This window comes from Zonotrichia leucophrys, chromosome 15 (genome assembly GCF_028769735.1).
Source record: "Zonotrichia leucophrys gambelii isolate GWCS_2022_RI chromosome 15, RI_Zleu_2.0, whole genome shotgun sequence".
NCBI lineage: Eukaryota > Metazoa > Chordata > Aves > Passeriformes > Passerellidae > Zonotrichia > Zonotrichia leucophrys.
The window spans coordinates 14,069,854-14,095,912 of NC_088185.1; the positions used below are offsets into that span (position 1 = coordinate 14,069,854).

The 26,059-nt window shown below is 45.2% G+C and overlaps 1 protein-coding gene across 5 annotated transcripts in view; it reads left to right on the plus strand.

The window, feature by feature from the left end:
• The window catches only part of MORC2 (MORC family CW-type zinc finger 2), a 45,682-nt gene extending 20,122 nt beyond the window's left edge, over positions 1–25,560 (plus strand). For 4 of the 5 annotated variants that reach the window (XM_064727144.1, XM_064727143.1, XM_064727145.1 and 1 more), the window contains 18 exons: positions 979–1,104; positions 5,271–5,350; positions 7,465–7,547; positions 8,397–8,482; positions 11,382–11,522; positions 11,952–12,106; positions 12,234–12,362; positions 13,631–13,736; positions 18,836–18,968; positions 19,405–19,479; positions 19,592–19,966; positions 20,390–20,530; positions 20,644–20,698; positions 21,451–21,592; positions 21,917–22,108; positions 22,203–22,296; positions 23,624–23,812; positions 24,672–25,560. In XM_064727144.1, the coding sequence (XP_064583214.1) occupies positions 979–1,104; positions 5,271–5,350; positions 7,465–7,547; positions 8,397–8,482; positions 11,382–11,522; positions 11,952–12,106; positions 12,234–12,362; positions 13,631–13,736; positions 18,836–18,968; positions 19,405–19,479; positions 19,592–19,966; positions 20,390–20,530; positions 20,644–20,698; positions 21,451–21,592; positions 21,917–22,108; positions 22,203–22,296; positions 23,624–23,812; positions 24,672–24,740 (2,371 nt within the window). In that variant the 3' untranslated portion in view covers positions 24,741–25,560. Of the gene's footprint in view, positions 1–978; positions 1,105–5,270; positions 5,351–7,464; positions 7,548–8,396; positions 8,483–11,381; positions 11,523–11,951; positions 12,107–12,233; positions 12,363–13,630; positions 13,737–18,835; positions 18,969–19,404; positions 19,480–19,591; positions 19,967–20,389; positions 20,531–20,643; positions 20,699–21,450; positions 21,593–21,916; positions 22,109–22,202; positions 22,320–23,623; positions 23,813–24,671 lie in introns of all 5 variants that reach the window. The other variant, XR_010442189.1, reaches the window with a different exon arrangement.
• Positions 25,561–26,059: the final 499 nt, after the last annotated feature.

Here is a 26,059-nt window from a genome sequence, read left to right on the forward strand (position 1 = left end):
TAAAAAAAGGAGCTAAGTTTTATGTTTAATTTTATACACCTATCAAAGATGTTTTCATCAGAATGAGAGCTGGTTGTGAGTCAGTGCTGCTCCCAAATTGGTGTTCAGTTTTGTGGCAAAACATGAGGTGCTGCACAGGTCAGCCTCTGGGGGTGGATAGTATGGAAGGCAGGTGGGGTGTATCATCACATCTGTCAGGGAGCACTTCTTCCTGGAGAGGGGCAAGAAGGATGTGCTCAAAGGGCAGCTGGAAGAGCACAGGCCCCTGTTTAGAGAGAGATGAGTGTTTGCTGAGTTGGTCACCTATAGCCTGAAAACAAAAAACTGAGCTGAAATGAGCCAAATGCTTGGTTAAGTCCCAGAGCTCCATGGTCACACCTAGCAAGCTTTACGTTTTTAGTGAGATTACACGCTTCTCCTCTGCAGTGCTTGAATTTTCCATAGGAAGTTTCAGACCCTGTAAAGCAGCTCTGTCTATGTATTAGAGTGATGTTACTGAGCAAATTCCTTGGGGCCCTCTGAGGGTTCTCAGCATATTTAATGCCTGTTTGTAAGGCAGGCGTGATTGCCACTGATCACTGCCTCTTCTTTCTGGTATTGTGGTACCATGTGTGTCAGTGAGTAGTGCAGGTTCTGAGGCAGCGTACAAGTGACTCACTGAAAAGTGGAAATGCTCTGGATAGGTGGGCACACTTTTAGTGTTAAGTAGGCCAGTTTATAGCTTTGGCCATTATTATCCAGATGTATTCAAACTCCCTCTTCAGGTTGCAGTAACACGAGTATCAGTTTCTTGTAGCAGTAGTTATGATGTACAGCTCAACAAAGAGTCTGGAGAAGACATAGGTCAAAAAAATTTAAAGAAAAGCTTTACTTAATGTAGTTTCATGGTAATTAAAACAGAAAGACCTTTTCTTTCACCTGTCTGTTTTGCTAAGAGTATCGCTTGGGCATATTCTGAAGTAGATGTCTCTCTTGCAGCAAGCCGGAGCGCCGCTCCTTTCGTGCCTATGCTGCTGTGCTTTATATCGATCCCAGGATGAGGATCTTCATCAATGGACACAAAGTACAAACCAAACGACTCTCATGCTGCCTCTACAAGCCAAGGTAAGTGTTGGATCCAAGATCTGTGGGACCATTTGGAGTTAAAGGTGTAGTGTTTTGCTCTCCAGGTGTATCCTGCATAATTCCATTCCTAACTCTAACGCCACAGAATCAGACCATAAGAGAATGGCATGTGGTGTTGACATCATGGGAAGAGAGATACATCATGGAAAATCAAATGCCGTCCCTTTCAGAGCAAACAAAGAAATTAAGATCTTGGTTGTATGAAATACCATATTCATACAAAACTGTTGGGTAACTATGTTGTTGTTGAGCAGAAGGAAAGCAGAAGGTGGGTGTTAGGATTATTTCCAAAAAGAAACTAGACTGAGTGCTTTGAAACAGTTGCTTCTATGTGTAGCTAATCCGGGTTTGAATAGAGATTGAAAAAAAGTTTTCCCTATATTCCTTTTAGATTTCCTTAAACAAAAAATGTGACTGTGAGCTGGGGTGTGCTGTCAGTTGGCTGAAGAGAGACTGGAAAAGATTACTGGCATGGGAGGGGAAACCTGTATGTCAGTCTGATTGAGGCAGACTCTCTCTGGGAGCACACAGTCTGCATTCTAGATACCCTGGCATAATTTATTTGAATCAAATAGTAGTAATTTTGTAGAATATTTGTGGATTTTTTGAGTAGCGTTTTGGGCTCACCCAGTCTACTAGGCACTGTTAGCAGCCACACCAGTGGCCAGTGTCACACCACTGACAGTGCCTGAAGAACCTGGCTGATTTTTAACTTAGGCTTCCTCAGCTCCTTACATGAGACTGTGTGAAATGGTATCAGAAACCTGACCAAAATAAAAGAATGTTACACACTCACTGCTTCTCATGCTGGCAGGCCAGTTTTTCCCTGCGGAAGGCAGGGAACTTGCCACTGTAAATCCTGATTTACTGGATAGAGAATCTCTGGATTTCTGTATTTTTGACTGTGTCTTATCTACGTGTGAGGGCCTTGTGCTTCATTTGCTTGTGCTGTGGTTCATCAGAAGTACTAGGGAGAGAAACCGGGGGAGGACACAGATTTTTGTCTCATCAGAGACAAGCTTCTTGCGAGACTTATAGACAGGATGCCATCATTGTGGGTGATGCTGTCAGCGTCATGACAATATTAGGTGTCCCAGGTCACCCCAGATGAACATGTCTTCTGAATGTGTCTTCTTCTTCAGTGTCTTCTTCTTCAAGTGGTCAGTAGTCTATTCTAAGGAGCCCCAAGCTGATGTGTGCTGGTGGCAGATGTGTCTTACAGATCTGTTTGTGCTGCATGTGAGCAAACTCCTGTAGATCTGCTTATAGTGATAGGCCAGTACAAATTCCTGAATATTGTAAAGACGTTTACATTTACGATCCCCATTCCTGCAACAGAGCAGTAAAGACCTTCCTGCAGAGCACAGTGTAAATCTTCTCAGTCTTGTGGCAATCATTGTGGCTTTACTGGGCCTCTCTGGAGACTGTCCAGACTGCTGCCTTCTGGCTGGACTTCCCAATACCAGTTTTGGGCTCTAGAAGCTGTGTGCCCATCAGGACAAGCCATCAAAGTCTTTCCTGTGGGTTCTGAGAGCCAGCACTGCTCTTGGGGTAGATGCCATGCTGTGCCCTGGGCAGGTTGAGGAAGCTGTCTTTTTCCTCAGGAGAGCTCAAATCTGCCTTGAGTGGCTCTTTCTAAAGGGAAAACCAGTAAATCAGTCCACTCTGAAAGTGGTTACTTTGCTTTTACTGACATAGGTGTAGATTTTTCTCCCTGAACCTGCTGAAAAGGGTCACTTATGCCCTCACTTTTCCTTTAGAGCTGAAGCCAGAGCTCAGCATCCCCATTTATCTACTAGGCTTTGAGTGCTCAGCAGGGTAATACTGGGTCAATCCCTTGCATTTGTGCCAGCACTGTTTTGTGTGTGAGTGCACGGGGAAGGGACCTCCATTATGGTGCTCCTTTGTTGTCAGCAAATGTGGCAGTGATGCTCAGCTCTTTAGCTTGGCTGTGTTTCTGGCCCAGTAGCTTGGGCCAGATAAATCCTGAACCTTCCTGATCAAGCAAAGGGATGGGGAACAGACAGTGGAGGTGCTGCTGCCTTACAGCCTGAGTAGCTGGTGTGCTTGTCTGGGACATCTGAAGGGCTCTTTTCTTTCAGAGGGGCCTCCCTCCTGCTGTCAGTCAGGTTGCCTTTATCTCTGAAGGAAAAACCTGTACAGTGGCTTGTCTGCAGGTTCCAGTGTTGGTGTTTGTAGACAATGAATAGAAATCCACTGTGGATTTAGGGTATGTAAGTGCCTTTACTGAAAAAAGGTTTTGCAGCCCTTGCACTGTTTTTCAGGAATAATAGTACATCTCCTGAGCAGGACTGTTTTCTGTTTTCTGTTCGTCACCACCCATGTTTCTGTGGCAGAGGCTTCTCCTCACCTTTCTGGAGCTGATAACATCCTGGTGGCAGGGGCTGGCTCGTTTTGTGTGGATCTTTCACCAGCCTTTGCAGTTGTGTTGCCACATTCCCAGCTTCCCTGGGAGTGGCCTGTGTCTCCTGAAGGATTGCTTCCATCTCTTCCCCAGTACCTGTTGGAGCTTGTTTAGCAATATGGGCTATGCAGGTAGAAATAGCCAGGCCACATGCAAGGCCTGTTCCTCCACAAGGACACTCCAAGGCAGTTGGAATGAGTGTCTTGAAGGTCTTGATGGTTCACAGTGCTATCATCTAGGACATCCAACAGTTGCTTACAGTGTTCCCTACAGCAAAGGAGTGCTGTCCCTATGGTCCCCCCACGTGCTGCCCTGCCTGCTGAGCTGGGTACGGGGAGATAATTCATCTTTGCTCTATTTCTCTGTCTTTTTATTTTCTCCTTAGAATTCAGGCAGGTGTGGATGAAGTAATGTAGTTGTGCCAACATGTTGAAAGCAGCTTGGTTTTCAGAGTGTACTGTCTCCTGGCCCCAGATAGCTTTAATCAACCTTACATAGGTTAGAGATGACACCACCTATCCTGACTCTTTAGCTCCTGACTTGATGAAATCACCAACTGTGATTTCTGGAAGTCTTAGCACCTGTCTGCTTTTTCCCCAGGGAGGAAATCCTTAAAAACAGCAGAAGATGTATTTCCAGGAAAATGTATTTCTGGGAACTGCTCTTGTGGTATTAATTTCCTAGATTTGGGAGCAAGGGATTCCTGTTGGTGAGATTATGTCTGATGTCAGTACCCTGTGTGCTCACCCACAGAAACAAACCTAAACAAAACTTTTCATAAGTACAAGGTTGTTTCTCATAAATCCTGACAGTTTATCTGCATTTGGGGGGAATTTTGTCTCTCATTAGAATCTAAGTGTGATTCCAGTCAGTTGGTCAGTCAAGTGTTACATCTCCGTGTGGTTTTGCCTTTCTGTAAAAACGGCATTTCTAGTGGCTTTTGCTTTAGCTAAATACTGGAAAATTTAATCCTCTTGGTATATCCAAACCCTCATGTCTTAAGGTGATCTGAGTTCCTGCAGGCTCTGCTTGTCCTAGGTGTCATCTTTCCTTGTGACGTGCTTGGAGGTGATCACATTCATGAACTTTTGCCTCACAGGCACCAATCTTTCACTCTGCAGCAGTCAGTGAATTTGGATCTGTATTTGGCATGTTAGCATACAGGGAAGGTGAAACAAGCTGCTTCATCTCCAGCACAATTTACAAGGTTGTGAGTCAGATACAAAACACAAAGAAGTGTCCTGAAACTTGGAAGTTCTTACCAAATTGTTGTTCTACTTTGAGATAGCCCTGTGTGAGATGGAGCTGTCAGACTGCACCTGTGGACAGCTCTTCACAGGAAAGGTTATTTAGCTGTGGTGGAAGCATTTGGAGAAGCTTTCCATATGTATTCACTCCTCCTTTTTACTTCTGAAGAAATTATTTCTCTAAGTATTGAGATTTGCTACAAGAATATGGATATATTTCACCCCCACTGGTTAATGCAGAAGAAGAGAGGATATTGTGGTTGGAGCTATTACTAAAATATCTGTGAAATAAAAAGATTTTGCTTAGCTTCATCCAAAAATGTCCAGTTCATGATATGTAAACCTCCTCCATTTATTGAATCTGTTGGGAGGAGTAGAGTAGCATGTGGGGACCTTGTTCTCTCATGCAGTGATGAAATTTTGATTTGACCTTACTGCTGAGTTTGCTGATTAATAAATTTTGATCATCACAGGATGTACAAATACACTTCAAACCGTTTCAAGACCCGTGCAGAACAAGAGGTGAAGAAAGCAGAGCACTTGGCCAGGATAGGTGAGTCGTCAGGGTATGCATTCATCTGTTGCTAAGGGGAGGACTAGACCCTTGAATGATGTGACCTGAGATTGGCGGCCTCTGGGATCACTGGAATTGCTCAGGAACTGAATTATTGCAGCAACTACAGATGACACAGACTTACCTTCATGCAGTGGAAGGAATGTACATTGTTTCCAGAGACCATTTCATCATCTGAGTAGCAGATGTACAGGATAACCCTTGGAGTCCCAGCAGTTTTCCCCCACTCCAGCAGAAGGCTGGCTGAGCCCTGTCATCCTACAGTTCTTCTCTCACCTTTAAGATGTTGTGAACTTCTGGCTATGTTTTCATTCTGCACCTTTCCTGTTAAGGCCGTTAAAAAAGTAGATTTTTATTCTGTCACTTAATGTAAAGAGTCTGGGGTCTGGGTGTACAAGGGAGCCCTGGTTTGTTTGGTTTTAATCCTTCCTGGCATACCTTTTGCCCATCTAATCTTCCTTTCCTGTTAAGTTCTGTAATCCTCAGGGAAAACTCAGTTTGTCATAATTGGTTATTCAGCATATAGAAATCACACAAGCATATAAATACAGCATTAAACTGTATTAGAGCTGCATTAAATCTCCAGAAATATAACACAAAAAGCAGCATCCCTCCCTAACCCTTAATGCAAAAATACTATAGTGAAGGAGGAATCTTGGAAGTTGTAAGTAATTTATATATGACCTGTATCTTCTGGTAGGTTTCATAAATCAAATACATAAATCACTTGGAGGCATGTGTCCTCTGTCCCGGTGTCAGAGCTGCTTTAGGCATGTCTGCACATGGCTGCAGGTCATATATACAAGGGATGGTGCCACATTCAGCCTGTACAGCATCACAGAGGGCAGTGTGATTGTGACCCTGCCCCAAAGAAAAGCAGCAGAATGAAATGGTGTGAATTGCCATGTTCCCTGTTCCTCCTTTAGGAAGTACAGCCTGGCAAGATAGACTTGGTAAGATGAAGCTTAAACAGATTTTATTGTATGCCTCAATCCTCATAGGTGAATTTATTTTTACATTGAGTCCTATAGCCAGGGCATGTCTTGAGCACACACTCCCATTGCTTTTCAAGAAGATGCAAAGAGTAGGATTTAGAGAAGCTTCTTCCCTGAAGCAGTCTGTGAGGCTTTCATGACACTTAAAAGTGGAGTTCAGTGTATGGAACTGAAAAGTGTTGTCCATTGTTGTCCCAGTGCTGAGAACAGGTCCCATTGGCCCTAAAATGTCACACATTGCCATCACCAAACCAGCCTGGTGCCTTTGGGTGTGCAGGGATCACTGAACCTGCAGTGTGTCCAGGGGGCCAAGAAGGCCAATGACATCCTGGCCTGTGCTAGAAATAGTGTGGCCAGTAGGACCAGGGAAGTGATTCTTCCCCCCTCCCTGGTACTCAGAGCTGGTGAGGCCACACCTCAAGTACTGTATCCAGTTCTGGGCCCCTCATTTCAAGAAGGACATTGAGGTGTTTGAAGTAAGTCAGATAAGGGCAATGGAGCTAGTGAAGGGTCTGGAGTGCATGCCCTATGAGGAGAGCTGGGGTGGTTTAGCTTAGAGAGAAGGATGCTCAGGTAAAACTACCTGAAAGGAGGCTGTAGCCAGGTGGGGGTAGGTCTCTGCTCCCAGGCAGGTAGTCACAGGATGAGAAGACATAGTCTGAAGGTGCGCCAGGAGAGGTTTAAGTTGGACATTAGGATTAATTTCTTCACAGAAGGGATCATTATATATTGGAATGAACTGCCCAGGAAGGTGATGGAGTCACTGTCCCTGGAGATGTTTACGAAGGACTGAATATGGCACTTAGTGCTGTGGTCCAGTTGACATGGTAGTGTTGGTCACAGATTGGACTCCATGATCTCAGAGGTCTTTTCCAACCTAATTGATTCTGTAATTCTGTGAACTGGCCCAGTGCTTTTGGTGTACCTCTCAAACCCTCTCATGTAAGGTTTGATTTTTGTATATTTTTGTGTTTCCTTTGTACCCTTGTACACATCAGTGCAGCAAAGGCTCTCTGGAATTGCTCTCTTTGGGTGAATGCCTGATGGTGTCTGTCTGTACCAAATGGCTGACAGCATCCTTGTCTCTGTATGTTTCAGCGGAAGAGAAGGCTCGCGAGGCAGAGAGTAAAGCCCGTGCCCTCGAGTTACGTCTCGGAGGGGATCTCACGCGGGAGTCTAGGGTGAGCCTTGTGCTTTTGGCAGCATGTCGTGTTTTGAGCACCAAGGGGTGTTCAGAGCACTGGTGGTGGAGTAGTGCTGACTGGGCAGCACCCCATGGCAGCATGCCATGTGCTGGTTAAGCAGGTGGTGGCTCCAGTCAGCAGTGAACTTCCAGCAACATTTAGGTATCTCCATGGCTTCATCACCACTGGGTGTGTTTCATCATCTTCACACTGTGTGCCGCCCAAGTGAGAAGTGTGTTGGCATTCCCCTGCCTACACACCCAATATATCCTGCATGAGAAGGTGACCTCCCGACTCCAGGTGCTGTTTGCTGACAGCCTCTGTGGAAGTGGCCCGGGGAACAGAACTAGAGCTATGGGCCTTTCGGCTGTTCCCTGCTGCCTGTGCAGCTGTCTCTGCAGCATTTGGGCAGGGGCTTTTGGAGAGGGCCTCTTTGCTTCCTTCCAGTGGGACTGTGGCTTTGAGGGGCAAGGCTGAGCCCTGGTGCCAGGAGTTGGGAGGAGGGCTGGCAGGGGCACTAGAAGCAGCAAGTAACACCAGTTTAAAATCACTGAGCTTCCTATTGGTATGTCATGGAAACAATAGTATCCAAGTGCCCTGGATGTTTCCTTGTGCTCCATTGCCACTGTTTTCAATTTCCTTAGTCCTCTTTTTACATGTAGACATTTTCCTCCAAACCTAGCATAAGTTTACCCTACCTCTGGAGTCACACTAGATGTCATTGTCTACCAGTTGTGACTTATTTACACTTGAAACACTTCTCAGCTCTTTCTGAAAGAGCAGAATATCATAAATGAAGTGAATTTTATGAATTTCCCAGCTTGACTATGCAATGCCTGTTTGCAGGCGACATTGCGTCAGGTCCAGAACTCGGCCATCACCATGCGGCGGGAGGCTGACGTTAAGAAAAGGATTAAGGATGCAAAGCAGCGGTGAGTGCAGGGGCTTCCAAACTCTGGAGTACCTAGGCTCTTTGCTCCAGGTGCTCATATAGCTCTCCCGTTTTGCATGTATTTTCGGTTCAGCTCAAAGCTTAAATATCCATGGGCATCTTATATACCTGGGCTGTTAAACTGAGCAGCTGGGGCACTATTCTGGTTACCTCTGGTATTTCCCTCTTACCTGCTGAAAGACATGTGGGTCTCTGGATTGGGTTGTTCGCTGTAAATATTTACCTGATTTTCATATCAGGTAAATATTTTTTTCACTCTTGCTTTTTCACTTGCAGATAAGATTCAGGCTGATGAACAAATGTTTGCAATTTACAGTGAAACAGCTTTAGGAATTTTAGGCATGCTTTCTAAAAAAAGGCTGAGTTTTGGTGTAGTCAGTGCTGTGAAATCCCAAGGCATTCTTCTAGCTTAGCTCTGGTGGCAATTAACTTTGGTTTTTGATGTACTCACAGGAATATTTCACTCTTCATATATGTTTGTTTTGCATTTCTCAAATGAAGTGAAAACCAGAAACAAATGCTCTTAAAACACATGCTGAGTTTGAGGAAGTTGGGAATTTGGATACAGAACATCTCCATTCCCTATGTGTATGCATGCCCATTGACATGGCTGTCTAGGTCAGAACTATTGCAGACTTGTTGCCAGAGCATCTTAAGATGCTGAAAAGAAACAAATAAATACAACTTTCATTTAAAAGTCCTAGAGCTAGGATCTGAATGATACAGAAGCTTGTGAGAGAACCTATTTCCTTCAGCTTCCACATACTTTTCCATCTACACCTTTGTTCTTTAATTCTTGCGTTTGGTGACATTAGTGTGCAACAAAAAAATTTGTGAATAGTCTTCTGCCCTTCCTGCCCATGGGCAAAATACTTCTTCCTGTTACTAAGCTGAGCAGCAAAAAGCCACTCTGGGCAGGTACATGGCTTTCCCTGTGTCCCTGCATTCATCACTGGTGATCAGAAGCAGATCAGAGGATTATGCTTTTCTACAGCATTGTACTTCATTCAGAAAACCAAAAAATATCCTGAAAGATGTGCAATAATAGGCACATTAACTTCTGTACTAAGCAATCCCTGTTGTCTTTTGGAAAATTCTTGAGTTACAGAGGATGTCCTAGGACAGTTTTCTGCTGTTTCCGTGATGCTGGGTGCATCAATGAAAGAAGTGCTTTCAGGTTTCCAAAGGCCATGTAAGATCAGGTTGGCTCTGAATCCAGACAGTAGGACAGGTACTAAATTTCTAGTAATTAAATCCCTGGCTTTTGACCCACCACTTCATTTTCCATGGTTTGGATGATAGTTTTACTTCCTGTCCTCTTCGGTAAAAATGAAATGTCCTTTTTGTTTTATAGGTGAGTATACATGCTATTTCTTGAAGTATAAGGCTCTGCATTCTTTTCCAGAAGTTAGAAAAAGAAAATTAATCCCTGAGATGGGTGTTTTGCTGCACTTGCTCATGCTCTTGAATCATGGTTTTCTACGACAGTGAGCTGAGACCAACAGGTCACATTCCAGCCCAGCAGTTGGCAGTGTTCAAAACCCCTCTTGGCAAAGGTTTAGATTTGAAATTACTGAAAACTGCTATTTCAGGTGTTTTCCTAGGAATGTACTACAGTCACCTGTTTTAAATGATGCTGTGTTACAGGGTACCATTGCATCTGTGTGAGGGATGATGGCCTTAAACAAAAAATGAATATGAGTTTTATTTTTGGTATTTATTTTGAAAAGTTTCACCATTAAGACAGACTCGGATCTCATATCTGCAGGTGATCATTGTGTAGGGTTCATGTGTGTGTGGTTCAGGTCTTCCTAATATTTGATATTAGTAGACAGTCAACTGAACATTTTAAAGAATTCCACTATCTTCAGCTAACCGTTTAAGCAGAAGTTAAATTCGTCATTAAGATAAGGTACATAACTGCAAAGGACTTGATGGGGGTAGGTGGGGAATATAAAGCAGGTCAAAATTGAGAAGGGTGGGCAGGACCATGGTATAGGCTATGCCTAGCAGTAGTTACTGGTTTGGACCTCATATTTGAGGATACTTCCATACTGAGGCTGAGTATCCTTCTTATGAAGAATTCTCAGCGTGGGTATCAGGGAAGCTGTGGAACCTGATTAATTTAGTATGTTGAAGAGCAGGACTTGTTTGTGAGACACAGGGATTTTGTTTGATTTATAGCACAAAGAGATGAAAATCGCAAGGCTTTTGGCCTTAATGGAGATAGAATTCCTGGTAACCAAAGATTCAGATTGAGAAATCCTGTGGGCTCACAAACATACTCGAGGCCAACTTTTCTTGGAGTCATCTGCTGCATAGACAAGGGAGAAATCATGCAAATTGATATCCTAACATTGCAGAAAAAGGAGCTCTGTATGTTGTATCCTCCAGATTTTGAACTTAAGGAGCAGCCTTGTGAAATTTGGAATTAGGAGAACTTCCTAGAATCAGAATTTCAAGACTGTAGTTTTGTATTGAAATCTGAATTTCCATGCTTTATCTAGAAAGGGATATATAGCTGGAAAATACAAACCAAAATAGCATGGGAAAGGACCAGTCTGGATGCAACAGTGCTCTCATAAAACTAATTCGCTGAATAAAAACATCTGAAGTAAAAACCAGAATCTGTTCTGAAGGAGAAAACATATTCAATTGAAAAATTCTCTGTCCAGCCTAAATTAGTATTTGTATTGCAAAGTTTTTGTATTTTGTTCATATTCAGTTGTAATGCTCTTTCAGCAAATGTTTTGTATTTTTCAGAAGTAGCAGTTTAATGCTCAAGGGTGCTGGCCTTCCATACCCTCTCTCTAACACCAGCAGATAGTTAGTATGCTTTATTTCCAGCATCCCTAGGGGCTCTGTTTTGTCCCCTACAGGGCACTGAAGGAGCCCAAGGAGCTGAATTTTATCTTTGGGGTGAACATTGAGCAGCGCGAGCTGGACGGCATGTTCATTTATAACTGCAGTCGGCTGATCAAGATGTATGAGAAGGTGGGCCCACAGCTGGAGGGTGGCATGTGAGTCCTGCAGATTTTTCTGCAATCTTTGCTTAAGCTTGGCACATTTTTCTATATCTGACTTAGGCTGCACAATAACCATGTTTTGCATTAATCATTCTTCCTGAGCCTGAGGCCTGCTCATTTTGTCAGCCTTCAGTTTGCATTCTGACAAATAAATTATATTTAGTACTGCCTCATATTTTCCTGGTTTCTTGATAGAGAGTTCTTGACACAAATTTTAGCCATCCCTGCAGCAGTATGAGGAGCTTGCCATTTGGTGCTGATGAGTGCTGGTAGTACTAGTGCCTCATTCCAGACACAGGCAAAATAGGTCTTGACAGCAAGTACAAATATTTGAGCCCATCTTACATTTTGCATGATAGTTCATGTTGCCAGCCTGTCGGTTTAATCTGTGTCCTTCTGTGTTACTCTGTGTCCCTCTTCCAGGGCATGTGGAGGAGTGGTAGGCGTGGTGGATGTGCCCTATTTGGTTCTGGAGCCAACCCATAATAAACAAGACTTTGCTGATGCCAAGGAGTATCGACACTTGCTGAAGGCCATGGGAGAGCATTTGGCTCAGTATTGGAAGGATGTTGCAATAGGTAGTGAAACTTCACAATTACCAGAGTCTGGAAGGAGAAATTTGGGTGGCTGAAGGTCAGCCAGAAGTGCAGATGGTGATTTTATGATAATGCCTCCATATTGAGCAGAATATGGTTTGTTTTCCAGCCCAGAGAGGTATCATCAAGTTCTGGGATGAATTTGGTTATTTATCAGCAAACTGGAACCAGCCTCCGTCTAGTGAACTGCGTTACAAGCGCAGGAGAGCCATGGAGATCCCCACCACAATTCAGTGCGGTGCGTCTGATCTGATCCAGCTGCTTCTCTCTGGGGAAGGGGGGGGAGCACTCCTGGCTGCAGATGAGACAGTTAAATGCATAGGAGATTTGGGATGGACTATCATCCCTTCCTAGGGCCTGTCTCCTCTGCAGTTTGCCTTTGTCTGCACTCAGTGGTATTCTGTGACAGCCAGGCATAAAGCTCCTTTCCTGCACAGTTTGCTAGTTCGCTAACTGATCTTCTCAACTGAATCTTCTGACAGAGCAGGGCAGGTATGGCCAGTAGCAGCGTTGAGAACAGCCTTAGAAATGTCATATGAACTGGAGCTCACCAAAGGCACCCATCCCAGCACCAGAATAAGATGTGAAACATCCGCACAGGCAATGGGAAGTGGCCAAGTAATTTGTACCCTGATGCACTGGCCTGCACTGTGTCAGTACAGAGGGAACCTTTTACAGTTACCTTGGAATTTAATGCAAGTTCTCTTCTGTGCACCTCTTAACAGCTCTGGCTAAGCCCTTGTTAGAGTAATGGGAAGCTCCACACCATCACTTTGTCACCTGGTAGAGGGACGCCAAGCTCCCTTATTTTCACCCCGGGACTTAAGGATGTGGTTGTAGGAAGGAATGTGAGTCCATTCTTGTGGAATTATTTGTTAGGCTCTTCTGCCTTGATGGTTGTCTCAGTCTTTTCAAGGTTCTTTTGAAGGGGGAGGGATTTTTTTCTCCTTCTTGTCTTCCCTTGTTGATATCCTTCCAGAGCCTGATTTAAGGACATTTGGATTTTCTTGGCAGAACTTGATTTTGTGAAGCTGTTGGTTTCCTGGTAGGCTAGCAGTACTCTGGAAAACAAATTTATGTTCCTGGTTCATCAAAAATTTAGTAGATTTTTTTTTTAAAGTGGATATGTCTGTGATTTGTGTTCTTTGGTATCATTGAGAGACAGCCTGTCTGCTGGGCTGAGCTGTGATGTCTGGACTGGCTGTTCAATTCAGTTGTGTATGTCATAGTTGCAGCAGGAGTGTGAGGTCCTCTGGTGTTGGTTGGTGCTAGGCTTCATTGCATTCTTGTTAGGTAGAGTTGTCTTTGAGGGTCTCATTCAAGTGTTTTGTGAGCACAAATAAATAATTGACTCAATATATTCTGTGACTGTCTCACTTTTTTGGCCACTAGTCTTACTGTTGTTGGATACACTTTGGTGTGGTACTTGGGCATTAAATGGGCTATGGGAAAAAATTATGTGTCTCAGACTGTGTATTTCTGACTTGCAAAGTGTCTGTCTGACAGATGTCTGTCTGAAGTGGCGGACTCTCCCGTTCCAGCTGAGCTCAGTGGAGAGGAACTACCCTGACACCTGGGTGTGCTCCATGAACCCTGATCCTGAACAAGACAGGTAAGAATCAGTTAATATTTAGACTTTTCTGCAAGGTGCTTTATCTGCACATTTGGAGCTTTTTTTTGGTCATCTGTTCTTTGAAAACAGTTGGAGGGGTTCTGTACCTTTAAGTTGTGCTCACAGTCTGTGAAAAGGCAGCAATGGCAATTGTATAGGGAGCTGAATGCTGGGTGGGCATTTGCAATGTGCAAATTGCAGAGGACATCCTCAGCAAGTGACAGGTGATACCAAACTGGGAGGAGCAGCTGACAAACCAGGCAGTCATAGATCCCTCCAGAGGGACTTGCAGGTTGCAGAAATTGGCCAGCAGAAGCCTATCCTGACATTCAGCTAGGAAAATGCAAAGTCCTGTCCTTGGGGAGGACAGCCCCAGCACTGGTGTGTGCTGTCCATCCCAGAGATGATCAGGCTCAGAGCGTTCTCATCAACGTATAGAAACATACAAAGGCAGGCTGCAAAAAGCACAGAGCCTGTCTCTTCCCAGAGGTGCCTAGTGACAGGACCAGACACCAGGAGCACAAACTGGAATACTGGAAGGTCCCTCTGCACATCAGAAACACTTTTTTCCCTGTGACCAAATCGTGGCCCAGGTTTCTCAGGGAGATTGTGCAGTCTCTATCCTTGGAGATATTCCAAGATGGGGTCCTGAGCTCCTGGTCCTGGGTGGCCCTGCCTGAGCTGGGCAGAGCCAGGTAGACCCCAGAGCTGCCTCTAGCCTGTCAACCAAGTGATATGGTGGAATTTGAATCATTGGTTGTTTTTCTGCCCTGGCACCGGAAATGCTATTACAGGTTTAGATTATATTAGGTTTGCCATGGACAGGATAGATGGCAATTGGAGAACTGTCATGGTGCAGGCTGGGAGTTAAATGAATTCAGGGGGGCTTTGCAATTGCCTTTTTTGCTCCTACTGCTCCCACCCATCAGACACCAAACTGCGGCAATTCCACATGGTTGGGATGAACCCAGGAGGGACATTATGCATGCTTGAGGAAGCAGCACAGTGGTTCATTTTCCAGTGATGTGTGTTACAGTCACAAAATGTAGGTAGAATGTAGTCATTTATGTGAGTGAGGAAAATGATTGCTTTAGGTTGCTTCTCTGTGGAAAGCAGCACTGCTGGAAGCCAGTTCTTGTCTGTATTGTGTAAGGAAGGGAAGCTGCTTCTCTGTAAGTCAGGTCCCTTGGCTCAGGGCTTAAAGACAAAGGGGATGAATCCAGGCGGTAACTTTTGATTGGAATAAAGAATTTAATATCTATGGCTGAAAATTTTACAGAATATTGATGCTATTTCAAAGTATTGACTTTCTGACTTCTTCCTTTTGGTACCTCCCATTGGAGAATATCTGTGCTGACTTCTCTGTTTGCTCCATATGTATGTAGACCTCCTGCTGTAGAGCTCCGAGGAGTGTGGCAGTGATGAGGATGTTCCTGGACAAAATGCTGGGGCAGGGCTGAGCCTGGAACCTAAGGGGCTGGCACGTCCCCAGCCCTTCGGCTGGAAGGAGTAGTGAAGTTCAGAAGATGTTGCTTGTAGACACACACAAACGCAGACAGACTGTGTATATACATACATGCAGTCCCACAGATAGCACAAAAGTGGCCATGTGCAGTGCTCCCACAGACCACACAGGCAGCTTCATCCTTTTCCCTCTTGGCTCGTCACAGTGAAGGATCACTAGTGGAAATACTCATGTCCATACCTGGCCTTCAGATCCCCAGCCTCTGGTTACTTCCACTGGGATAGATGGGCCCTGAGGCCTGCAGTCCCGGGGGGAGGTGTACCAACCTCCTTCTGTGTTTACACATAGCGCACACACCCTCCAGACCTCCCAGCGTCTCACACTGGGGATTTCTCTGTCTTGATTGGATCAGGGTCCTTGCTCTTCCCCACATGCTTTCTGCCTAGAGATGCCCACTGTTCTGCCTACACCCCTATACCCATCATCACAGCTGATGAGCTGTGAGACTCACCCATGTCTCCAGTGATCAGCTCCTGAGCGTCACCCTTAGACATCCCCTCCCTTGCTCCCAGGTAGCCTCCTGGTTGGCTCCTCTGGCCTGACGTTCCTGTGGCTCATATTCATTCACTTGCCTGTAGTCACAGCAGTTGGTGGCACTCAGGCCCATGAGTCACTGGGACCAGTGGTCCCTCTCCAGCTACTGACACTTGCACCCCAGTACAGAGGCCCTTGCCTAGGAAAGGGGGAGACATGGAGGTTAGTACACAGAGGTGTACTGACCAGCCAAAGGTTTATGTGCAACTGGTCCTTGTTATAGTGTATTTTTCCCATATTTGTTCTTCCCAAATAATCTCAGTCCTTTCCTTTACTTGCTTTTGGTTCCTGGTGTTGGTCCAAAAGATGTTTCAGAGGGCTGCCCCCTTGACCAGACACCAGAGCTGAGGCAGCCGTAGGACAGTTTTGGCAGGACCCCAAAAGGGGTTTCTGTTTCTCTGAACAGATTTGCGTTCCGCAATTCCCAAAAAGCCCAGTTCACATCCCCTGAGCTGCCTTTGGGCCTCTGGGCTTGTGGAAATGGACCCTAGATGGGCTGGTAGCTTCTGGGATGGCCTGAGGGTAGCCATGGAAGGGTGTTATTCAGGTCCCCTCACCTGCCATTATATTTGTGCACTTCTGTCTGCAGAAGTGGGAGTCTTTATTGTATCACCTACCAGGTACTTGATTTAGTGATGAAAGAATTCAGATCTTTTATTTGCAATACCTTGAAAATTGGGGGTGTATGAGTGGGGCTACTTTTCACTTTGAGGTGTTGTTTGGGGTGAGTCCGAGTACCTCCGCAGTGCGTGCTGTGCCATCCTACATTCCCTATGCAGGAAGCTGGGAAAGGGCAGGTGGGGCACTTGGCACTGGTGAGCCAAACTTCTGGTCATTTTAGCTTCAAAAGGAGTCTCAGGAGTCTTACTTTAAAAGAATAAATAACTCCAGGACATTTCTTGATTAAGTAGGCTTACATGTGCTTTCCAGCAGCAAGTGCAGTTGTGTCCTTTACATGAAGTAGAAGTTTCTCCAGCACTCCTGGCTTTTGGCTGGAGCACATTCCACGTGCTGCACTGTTGAGTCCTTGTGCAGAGTTTGGACACCTTCATATCTGTGTCCTGACCATTACAGGTATTTGTAGTGTCTGAAGGATGGCAGGATTTGAGAAGCATATGAGTGGCATCCTCAAGCTTGTGTACTGTGAGGCTCAGTGCAGGGTCTCATCCAGCCAAATTGGAAATGATGCAATGTCAGAGCAATGTCAGGTGTTGGGACTGTCCTGGCATCAGAGGTCATATGGTAGTTTTGGCTGCCTCAGCACAGTGTCTACTATTGGCACTGAGCTGTTCCCTGCCCTTCTGGTTTGTCCACCCACACTTCAGTGGCTGCTTGTGGCAAGGTGTTCCAGATCATGGGAGCTAAATGCCCTTCTCAGTCTGTGTCATGAGAAGCAGTCACTCCCTCCAGTGCCACTGTCTCTGTTGAGGTCAGCACCAGGTGCCACTATCACTCAATTTCGTTACAGAGAAGGCAGTGTCCCTGTTTCACACGGTGAAATAATGTGAGGCTTGCTTGCCTCTATTCTCCTATCTGATATCCAGTTGGATCCCAAATGTCGTTTGGATGGGTGGCTGAAGCGCCAGCTGAAGATGATTGTGTGTCTCAAAGCTTCTTGAGCATTATCAGGAGTCTTGGTTTTAGTCCATTCTGACTACCAAGATAATACATTTGTTCTGATTTGCTGCCTCCAATGATGCAGTCTCTGGGTTTGGATGCCATAAGTAGTCTGAATTTTTCTTGTCCCAGAACTCAAGGTGCTATTGTTCTTTACTGTGCTGTAAGACATAGCTTGGCAATGCTTCCAGCCTTGCCATGAGCTGGAAGATGCATTTCTGTGCTGGGAAACCTGTTTATGGTGCCTCTTGTTCAACTTTATCTTTGGGAACTGCAGGTTTCGTGTCACAGGCAGTCATTTTGCAGTGACGACACACACTTTCTTAGCCAAGGAAGTAACCACTTTTCTATGGAAAGTGCTTCAGCAGGGAAGAGGCTGATGGAGGAACTGCTGCTTTTGCTCCTTCTCACTCACAGAGCTGATCAGAGTGTATCTGATAGCTAGAGATCTTGATAGAATCATCTCTCCTCAGCTTCTTGGAGCTTTGAGTGTTCTACAGTGAGAGCAGGGTTCTCCCTTTACTAGTAAGACTTACATCTTCAGGTTACCAGCTTGGTTCCAGTGTCCAATGAGATCTGCTGCATTTCTTGTGTTGTAAAAGGGCTGTCTGCACCTTTCCTGGCTCAAATCATTCTTCCATGACTTTACCCCAGCAGTGCTGATCCTCGTCTGTTGTTCTATGATTGTTTGGTGATAGGTGATGAGCCTGGGCTCAGTCCCCTCTTCCTCCTCTGGCAGTGTTCCTGAGGGCCAGCTGCTCATCCAGGCACTTCAAAGGTGATGCCAGTGCGTTTGAGAGAGTACTTCCTGCTTCTCTTTTCCTTCTCTCTCAAGGACTCTTCCAGGATTCTGCACCTGAGAGGACCTGGGAGAGTAGGATACTCACCACTGTTGTTGGCCATGGGCTGAAGAGCTACAGGAAAGCAAAGGACAAAGCAAATAGCTACAGGATATTGCAAAGGACACTGCCTGGCCTTAAATGGCAAGGCAGAAGGCATCTGGGACTGGAAGGCTTGTGGTAATGTCTTAGTCGTGGGTTTCTGGTACTGTGCTTTCCTTTATGAAGGGAAAAAAGTATGTAGAAAGAAGAACTGATATGAAGAAATAAGCTGATAGGAAGGAAAATTGCTGAAAAAGTCTGGAGTACAGATGCAGTACAGAAGCTGTCACAACTGTCACAGTTCCTGGGCTCTGAATTGGTGATTTCCAGCATAAATGCCTTTTTATTAGCAACTGTGCTTTTGATCCTTAATTCATATCTCTTTTCCAAGATGAAAACCACTGCTTTTGAGATTGCGACTGCTGCAGAAAGGCAGGTGGCTTTCCTGCTGCCTTTGGAATGGTATGTTAGGATAAACCTGCATGAGATGATACAAGTTCTGCTGTCCTTACTGAGGGTGTCTTGCATTCCCTCCATTCTAGATGTGAGGCTGCAGAGCAGAAGCAGAAGGTACCACTGGGAAGTCTAAAAAAAGACTTGAAATCAAATGAGGAAAAGCAGAAACAACTGACAGAGAAAATCCGCCAGCAGCAGAAAAAGCTGGAAGCTCTGCAGGTGAGTCTGGAGGTCTCCAGCTAAGCAGAGCAGGAGTGACTCAGCAGCAGCCCTTTCCCTGTGCAAAGGGCTGCTGCTGAGTCTGAAACTATCTATGCTCTTTCATAGGGCTGGGGCTGTTATAACAACAGAAATTGATCATCTCATCTTGCATTTAATTTTCTGTTGGGAAAATGGAAACAACAGCTGAAGGAATATCTCTTGAAGAACACAAAACACACCATATAATTGTTTGGTTTAGCCTGGAAAACTGCTGGAATGGGTTCAGGCAGCCCTTGACAGCTTGTAAACATGAACTTTCTAATCTGGGTTTTTTTTTTTTTTGGTTTTGTTTTGTTTTTGTTTGGTTTTGGGTTTTTGTTTGGTTGGTTGGTTTTGTCTTTGTAGTTTTTTTCTTTTTTTCAAATTTTTCTTTTTTTGTTGTTGTTTTTTGTAGAAAACCACTCCAATTCTATCTCAGGCTGACTTAAAGAAACTACCTCTGGAAGTGACTACACGGCCTTCAAGGGAGGTAAATGGGATCATACTGTGGGCTTTTTACTCTTTTGTGCTTCCTTAGCTGTTCTGAACAGCAGTTCCCCACTCTTCTACCCTTCCTCTCTCTCTACCCTTCTTTGTTTCAGCACACCCGATCTCAGCGCCCACGATCTCCTCCTTTGCCTGATGTAATCAAGAATGCTCCCAGCAGGCCACCAGGATCTTCACCTCCTCACAAGTCCTGCACTCAGTTGAGAAAAAGGTCTTCAGATCGTCCAAATAACAGCTCCCCCAAGCTAGCAAGCATGCTCTTCAAGGAGGAGGCCAGCACTTCCAGGACACACCATCACACTGTGACAGCTGGGAAGTCTAACAGCACTTTAAAAACTCTTGCCAAGCCAGGTACAAGCCTGAAGTCGCTCTCTGGCCAACAGAGTCCCAAAAGCTCACGTGAGACACCCAATCCAAAAGCAGCCAAGGTGCCAGTAGTAAGGAAATCTGCTTCTGGCAAATGTTTACAGGTAAGAATCAATGGGATGAAACCCCTCAGCTCCTCACCCACTGTCCTGTAAGCCTGTCTGTTCTGTATTGTGATATGTGCACTGTGGGCACTGCACAGGACAAGAGAACTTCTACTTTACTCTTGGGTTAGGGTGTCATTTACACTCCTTGAGAAGACTGGTCTCATCTCTTTCCTGTTAGACCAGATTGTTTCCCCAGGGAAAAAAAAGTGCATGGGGTGGTGGGATGAGTGTTTGCATGATGATATACCACCTCTAAAACCTTCCAGAAAAGCTCATTAACTACCAAATAAAATACTGAGTGTTGGGTTTTTTTCTGGGGGGTTGGTGTTTTTTGTTTTTTTTTTTTTTAACTTGGCTGCAAGAAGGTTTTGGTTGGAAGCAGGCTGGAATTAATAACTAGAGCTTGTTTGCTTCCTTCAGGCTTCCAGCACTCGAAAGAGGGCCTCGAACATCCCAGAGGATGGGTCTGAGGAGGAGGGTGAGCCCAAAAAGGAGAGGACAAAACGAGGAAAATTTTTGGCAGTGAAAGAAGAGAAGGATTCCAATGAGGTGGTGGTGGAGGTAAGAGTGTGCTGGTGGAGGTAAGAGTGAGCTGGTTTCCCCAGCAGAAGATATTTGTCAGGTGTTTATAATCTTGATGGGAGGTGGCTAATTTGAGCTCTCTCTGCTCCCAGCTCACAGACAGTGCTGGAGAGGAAGAGTTGTTGGAACTGAAGAAAGCACAGAAAGGTGAGAAATAAGCCAGAATCTGACGTAAAAAAGAACTGTTGTACAAGTTAAATGTGTGCTTTCATCAGTGAGATTTTAAAATAAAAAATAGTGTAGATTTGAACTCCGAACACCAAGATTACTCTAACTTGAAAAATTTTGGCTGAGAACCCTTTGATTAGACCAGTGGCAATTGTGGAATGGAAAGGTCTGTGATTGATGGTTATGTGATGTTGTCAGGAGTGGGGCTGGGCTGCAGGGTGTAGCTGATGGCATGTTCACCTATCCTGAGTGGATCATGCAGCCATGCTAGCTGGAAAATCTCAGGACTCTATCCAGATCTGCACTGCTGGGAGAGAAGAGTGACTGGGAGACCCCAGGAAAGGTGATAGCTGGGGTGGTACTGCACCATCTGCCAGAGCAGGGCATCTTTTCAGCATGCTTCCAGGGAGCTGTCTGAAAAGTGGCCCACTAGGGACATGTGGCAAATTGTCCTAGTGCCCATCATGAGACTATAAAGCCAATGTCAAACAGCTTGGAGTACAGGAGAAACCTTCCATCCGGAATTGCCAGCTCATTTCCATGCATCTTCATGTTTCTCAGCAGGAGCTGACCTGTGTGCCCGTTGTGTTTTGATGGTGTCCGTACTGCTTGAGGGCATTGTCACAGGTTCAGGTGTTCTCCCTGCTGAGGTCCCTGAATCTCTAGAGCCCCTGTAGAATGTGCTTTCCAGCACCTGAATGTTTACAAACACCTTTGCTTCCCCCTCACAGATAAAGGGCTGCACGTGGAAGTGCGTGTGAACAAGGAATGGTTCACAGGCCGTGTCACAGCTGTGGAAAGGGTCAGGCATGCAATCCGGTGGAAGGTGAAGTTTGATTATGTCCCTACAGACACCACACCAAGGGATCGCTGGTAACTATCTAGAGCTACTGAATTGTGGAGGCTTGGGGTTTTTTTTGGGAGGAAGGGCCTGTTTTATTGCCATAGATCCTGAAGACAAATACGCTGTTGTCATGTCAGGAAACATGTGAGGTCAAGACTGTCCAGGGCTACATAAGGAATGGTCATTACAGACTCCATCAGTCTGTCACTCTGATGCCTGCCCTGGAGGCAGCTGTTGTGTGTCTAGAAGTCTGTGTGACACTTGGGTACAGATTTTGATGAAACCGTTAACCGTGTTTCAGGTATGTCCAATGTAAAAAAGATTCCTGACATTCCCTTAATACTTTTCCTCAGGGTAGAGAAGGGCAGTGAGGATGTAAGGCTTATGAAGCCTCCCTCTCCTGAGTACCAGGCTCCAGACACACAGCAGGAAGAGGACGCAGTCATGGCTGAACCTTCTACCTCGGATTGCATCAGAATTGAGCCTGACACCACTGGTCCCAGCAGCAGCCAAGAAACAGTTGACTTACTAGTCCAGATCCTTAGGTGGGTTCACTGCAGATCTTGTGAGCTCTGCAGTCTGATTGCTTCAGTCTGTTAAACTACCAGCTCTGGCTTTGCATTTTGTTTTCCTGCACAGGAATTGTTTGCGATACTTCTTGCCTCCAAGTTTTCCAATCTCCAAGAATGAGCTGAGTTCCATGAGCTCAGAAGGGTTGTTGGCATTTCCCTTGGTGAGTTCAGTACTTCTAGAAAAGTAAGTTTATGTGTTTTCCCCACACATATTCCTTTCTTATGGCAAATGTGCGTCTTGCTAATGCGGGAGTGCACTCTTGAAAAAATAATTTGGATCCTTGGCAGACTAACATAGCTGAGGAAAAGAATGAGACCTCTGAGAGATGCCTTGAGTCTTGTAAGAGTTGTCTGAGGATGTTTTTAATTACCATACATGTGTGTGGGAATGCTGTTGGCTGCTACTATCTTAAATTCTTAACCATTGCTATTAAACTTATAACTTATAAGCCTTATAACTTATCTGGAGACAATCTTAAAAATTATAAATTAATAACAAATAATTATCCCCAGATTCACAGAATATTCTGAATTGGAAGGAAGACACAAAGCTCATTGAGTCCAACTCTTAGGTAAATGGCGCATACAGGGTTTGAGCCTGCAGCGTTAGGGGGGGTTCAATCCCTTTATAGGCCATTTACTTTAATGTGAGAGAACATTGAAGTAAACCCCTTCCCACTTCCCTGGGAGAACAGGTTGACTGCCAGCAAGTCAGCTGCACACCATAAGACTTTTGACTTTTGTTTATTTGAGGACAGGTGGGACTGAGCTTCCACCAGCAGCCTGGTACTGGGAGGAATGTTACCTGGTACCAGTGCTGGCTGCAATGCAGGGCAAGGGAACTGGCCTCTCTTACTTTTTCCTTCTCCAGCATACCACCAAGAGTGACCTTTCCAAGGAGGCACATGTAAAAAGCCACCTGCAGATGAGCACATGGCCAAAGCCTGTTCTGTTTTGCACTTCCAGACTCGAAGTGTGTGTATTGGCAGTCTCATCTCCTCCTCTTCTGTTAACTCAGGCATCTGCTGGCATTTGCTGGAGTTACTGTTCCTGCTTCTTCTGTAGGACACCTTGGTTGTGTCTGAGGCTTTTGGTTAGTGTAGCTGTCCCTACCTTGCAGTGGGAGGCTATGATGTCTGGGTGATCTGTACCAAGGATACTTAGAATTTACAGGGCATGTCAGGCCTGCAACCATACCTGTGGATTCATGCTTTTTAAAGTACACTGCACCCTTAATCTAAATTCAAGCAGCTTTGGGGGCAGTTCTGGTACTGGAAGAATGTGAAAAGCTGTGTGAATTCTGTGCTGGCTGGTGTAGGCAAATCAGATGTAAGTACGAGCGTGGGCAGAGTGTGCAGAGGCACGCTGCAGGGAGGATTTGATTATGGGGGCCAGGAGTTTGGATCTTCTACAGCCTGTGAATGCTCATGTTTTGTTGATGCTTGATGCTTTCTCTCAATGTGACATCTTGTGTTTTGTCTACTACAGAAAGAGTATTTTAAGCAGTATGAGGTGGGTCTGCAGAATCTGTGCAATTCATATCAGACACGTGCCGATGCCCGGGCCAAAGCCTCTGAGGAAAACCTGCGGAACTTAGAAAGGAAGCTGAGGGAAACAGAGGAGAAACTGCAGAAGTTGAGGACTAATATCATGGCCCTTCTGCAGAAAGTGCAGGAGGTGGGTGAGGAGTAGCAGCAAACCCTGAGCTGTCTCAGAGTAGCCACCTGGCTCATCCCCTCCAAGCATTACAAGTGTTTCACTCCAGTGTCTCACTGGGCTCCAACTTCCTCAGCTCGGAACAGCTTGGCTGTCACTGCCCACACTTGGGATCCAGGCTCTGAGAGTCTGATGTGTGTTAATTCTCACATGAGAATGATTTCTCATGGTGTGTATATTATGCACAGATTCTGTTTGTTCTCTGCTGTGAGGCTGCTTGAGAATTTCCCCAGGTGTAGGCAGTGCTCATCAGGGAATTTTTGCCACATTCCTGGGCAGATTCTGAACTCCACATATAGAAATGCAAACCTTTAAACAAACAACATGAAAAAGTGTTGTGGTGAAATTGATATATTAGTTATACTATTAAATTAAAATAGAAAATATATAATTAAAACATTTAAATAAATAAACTAACTCTAAACTAAAAAACTACTTTAATAAAATCAGGATCAACCTGTAAAGGCTACTGAAAGCATCTGAAAGCAGTTTCACCCTGTTAGGAAAATGTGTTAAATCTAAAAGAGCCCCCAACCAAATCTTCCTCGACCACAATCAGTACAGTAGATCCATCACTTGAGTGTGTTGTTTGAGCATCTGGTGCTGGTGGGTTTCCTGTGTTGTCTTTCGGATGCTGACAGGGAAAGCTAGGGGTGTTGTCACTGCAAGCTGTCAGTAGCTGGAGGGTGCTGGAGGTTGGGGCATAGAAGTTGAGCAGGCCAGACATAACAGAGGGTGCTAAGCTTCTCTGGCTCCTCTTTTCTTGTGCTGTTCCTCAGTATTAACTTCTCACTGGTATTCCTTGTTGCTTTGGTTTCAGGACATTGATATTAATACAGATGATGAACTGGATGCATATATTGAGGACTTGATCATGAAAGGTGACTGAGCAGCTCCAGCACAAGTCGTGGAGAAGTGCAGAAGAGGTGGCTGCTGCAGAGGGAGATGTGCAGGTGGACTGAGGCAGCTGATGAGGAGAGAGTTTTTTAGACAGTGCTCATGTTGGTGTACAACTTGTTCCTGTGACTGTACATGAGAAGCATTTGTGCTGTTGGCAGGAAAATTTTTAACTTTGTAGTTCTCTGAATCTCTTCCTTTTGTTTATAAATATTTATTTTTAAAAGAAATGGGAACTGTGCCTGTTACAATGGCTGGTTTTAGTGATGTAGAAGTGTGAGTATCGCTTTTGCAACTCAAGTATATTCATGTGCTAAACCTGGGAGCTCGGAGCACCCTGCTTAGCTTACTGGTTCTCCAGCAAGAAGCTGGCAGCAATTAAAAAATAAGCCTTGAGTTGTGGCAGAGGGGTCAGGCTTTTTTTGTGGAAGATACTGAACTTGAGGTAGAGAAAGCCAAGCCCTGAATTGGAGCTATAGAAAGGAGATGTCCTTGCGTGAATGTGAGTAGAGGGGATGGAACGTTGGTGGAACTCGGAAATTGGCACTGGCACCTGCAGTTAGCTTCCTGAACAGGAGGTTGCTGCAAGTGGGTGAAACTGCCACCATGGTAATAGCCAAGAGGCTGAGGTCCTTGTAGAAGAGGATCACCTCCTGGACTGCTCACAGTCAGAGGAAGAATGCTGGCGTTTGGGTTTTCTGCTTGCAGTCACTTTATCACTCACTTCTGCTGCTGTTTCTTTGAGACATAATTACAGCATCAGAACAACTCCTCATCCACCTGACAATAAAGTGACCCCTGTTCTATTTTCACTCCCCCAGTTTTGTGTTGCTTTGCTCAATTTGCTCTACCAGGTAATTTTATTATTAGAGATTTCTAATTATTAGAGAGAGGCTATTTGGAGCCTTTGGAGCCCTACACCGCTGATTGGCATCTGGCCCTGTGCCTGCAGCAAGGAAAACACCTCTCCCTTATCCTTCAGCTGCAGCCAACTCCTGGTGAGCCACTTGTGGCCAAGGGGACTTGGTCAGAGTTTGTCAGCTGGCCAGCAGCTTCGCAGGCCTGCTAAGACAAAGTGTCTGTGGACTCATGTTCGGAAACTGGAGTCCCCTGCAAGCCAGATGGTTGTAAACATGGTGTAAAGCAAGAGGTACCCACTATCAGGGAGGTAGGTGGAATGGACCCTAGAGATTGACACCTGGATGTGTAATAGACATCTTGCAGCAAACCCTTCCAAATTAAAAATCTGTTGCACCAAAAATCTTTGGCACTAATTGTTTATAGTCCTGAATAACTCCCAAGTTTCTATAC